The 2033-nt window shown below is 42.5% G+C and overlaps 1 protein-coding gene across 1 annotated transcript in view; it reads right to left on the bottom strand.

Annotated features, from left to right (window-relative positions):
- Positions 1-467, bottom strand: part of LOC124675281 (lipase-like) — a 4005-nt gene extending 3538 nt beyond the window's left edge. Inside the window, exons 1-2 of the mRNA XM_047211348.1 lie at positions 452-467; positions 304-377 (exon numbers count right to left, since the gene is read on the bottom strand). Of these exons, the coding sequence (XP_047067304.1) occupies positions 304-373 (70 nt within the window). The 5' untranslated portion in view covers positions 374-377; positions 452-467. The remainder of the gene's footprint in view (positions 1-303; positions 378-451) is intronic.
- Positions 468-2033: the final 1566 nt, after the last annotated feature.

The raw sequence follows: 2033 nt of genomic DNA, 5'->3' as shown, positions 1-2033 counted from the left end.
TATGCACCCCCAACAATAACAAGAAGTGCAGTCAACTAGTCCAGTTGTTGAACGCTATACTCCCAACAAGCAATCAGAACTTCCACCCATTTCTTCTCTCTACATTTGTTTACGCCTTTTCTAATGTGTGTGTACGTACGCAATGATACTTGGTTTCTCTATTCACAGCAAGCAGTATGAACACATCGAACAGCTTGATTTCTACCGATGAAGTCAACACATTCCTGGAATCCATTTGAGGCGAACCTAGAACATTACACAGCAAGGAAGCATCAAAACAGGGAATATCGCGAATGAAACTACCTTTGCCATGACAAGCGGAGAGCAGCAGGAGCAGCAGGGCCACCACACTGACCCGCCTCCATCTCTCCATGGACCTGCAGGCGCACCCAAAGTATCATCACACAGAAAAGAAAGAACGAAAAGCAGCTTGACGAGCTGAGGACGGGACCCTGAGCATCCAAATGCAGGGAAAAAATGGAGGGAAGAAAAAGCAGCGGCATCCAGAATCAAATTAGAAACCAGAGCTTTGATTTGGGGACACACGAGCTAAACAAGAGTGCGGAAGAAGAAGAAGAGAATTTTAGGGGAGGAAATTTGTTGACCTTAGAAATTGGTAGAAGGAAGGTGAGATTGGAGCTGGATGGGGGCCAGTAAACGGCTGGAGGTCGCTGAGCTCTATTAATGCGGCGGGGAAGCGAAAATGGGACGCCGTCTAAGTCGCTTTCTCGGCGAGAAGAGAAGAGAGGAGAGGATATTCTCCGCCGGAGCTCCCACTCTCTGATGCCGATCCTCCGGTTATTATGCTAACAAGGTCCGGTCATGGTGCGATACGGTAGGCCCCAAGACGAAATCTTTTATCTGGACTAGAAAAATTAGCATCATGCAGAGGAATCCAGCATCTTCAGTTCTTCACGCAATGATTACACCAACAGCGACCTCCTCTTTGTTGGGTCTCGGATGCAAGATGAACGAAATATAATCTTCAGTTTCATTATTTACACTGAAAAGATTACTGAAACTGAAAGTTATGGAAGCATCGCTCGGAGGAACCCAGCGTCTACGGGCTTGGGTTTACAGGTCCGTCACGGAATGGTGTACGCACCACGATTGCACGAAGTCAAAGTTCCAATGGCGCTTATTTTTACCGAGACATAAAGTCAGCAAGCACCACGCATCATGCAGAGGGATAGCGTATCAGAGTTAGAGCATCTTTAGTTGTTGATGTAAAATAGTGCAACAGGAAATTGTTTTAGGCATTATGGTTTTAGGACACGAAATTTGGGACACCCATACCATATAATAAGAAATAGAGTAGCAGCAAATAAATAGGACACCCGTACACATATAGAAACATAAAGTTAGCCATATCACCACAAACATATCAAAAGGAGAAAAAACCCCAATTTAGTCTATGAAGTTGTCTCAGAAGTGCATTCTGGTCACAAACTTGTAAATCATGAATTCTTGGCCACGACGTTGCCCCGCGCAAGTGTTTTGCTCACTCCGTCATGACGATCGTTAGTTTGCTGGTGTGGGTAATTAGTCCTTTTTTTTGGAAATTGACCCCTCAAATTTAGTTTTTACTAATCTTCTAGTCCTTAGTTTAACCTTTTAGGGGGCAATTTGCAAAGAAATAATTGGCCATGTCAACAAACTAATAATGGTCGTGACGGAATGATCAAAGCGCTCACGCGAGGCAACTTTTTGATCCATAATTCACGATTTGCAAGTTCATGATCAAAGTGTACATCTAGGATAACTTCATAAATCAAATTGGAGGTTTTCTCTATAAAAAACATATGAATTTAGATCTTTGCAAAATCATCACATAGATGTTGATAACATATAAATTTAGATCTTAGCTTGATCATCACACGCATATCAAGCTAAAAAAAAGCATAGCATAATTTAACAACAACACATACAAAAGCAAAGTTCATACAATCACATCATAATCTTTTTTTCGAGAATACGTCCTGGAAGACGTATCAATCACATAGAAGAAGAGGCCGACGGCCGATACAACTCCA

Source organism: Lolium rigidum, chromosome 7 (assembly GCF_022539505.1).
Source record: "Lolium rigidum isolate FL_2022 chromosome 7, APGP_CSIRO_Lrig_0.1, whole genome shotgun sequence".
Classification (NCBI taxonomy): domain Eukaryota; kingdom Viridiplantae; phylum Streptophyta; class Magnoliopsida; order Poales; family Poaceae; genus Lolium; species Lolium rigidum.
This window is presented reverse-complemented; position numbering and strand designations above follow the sequence as displayed.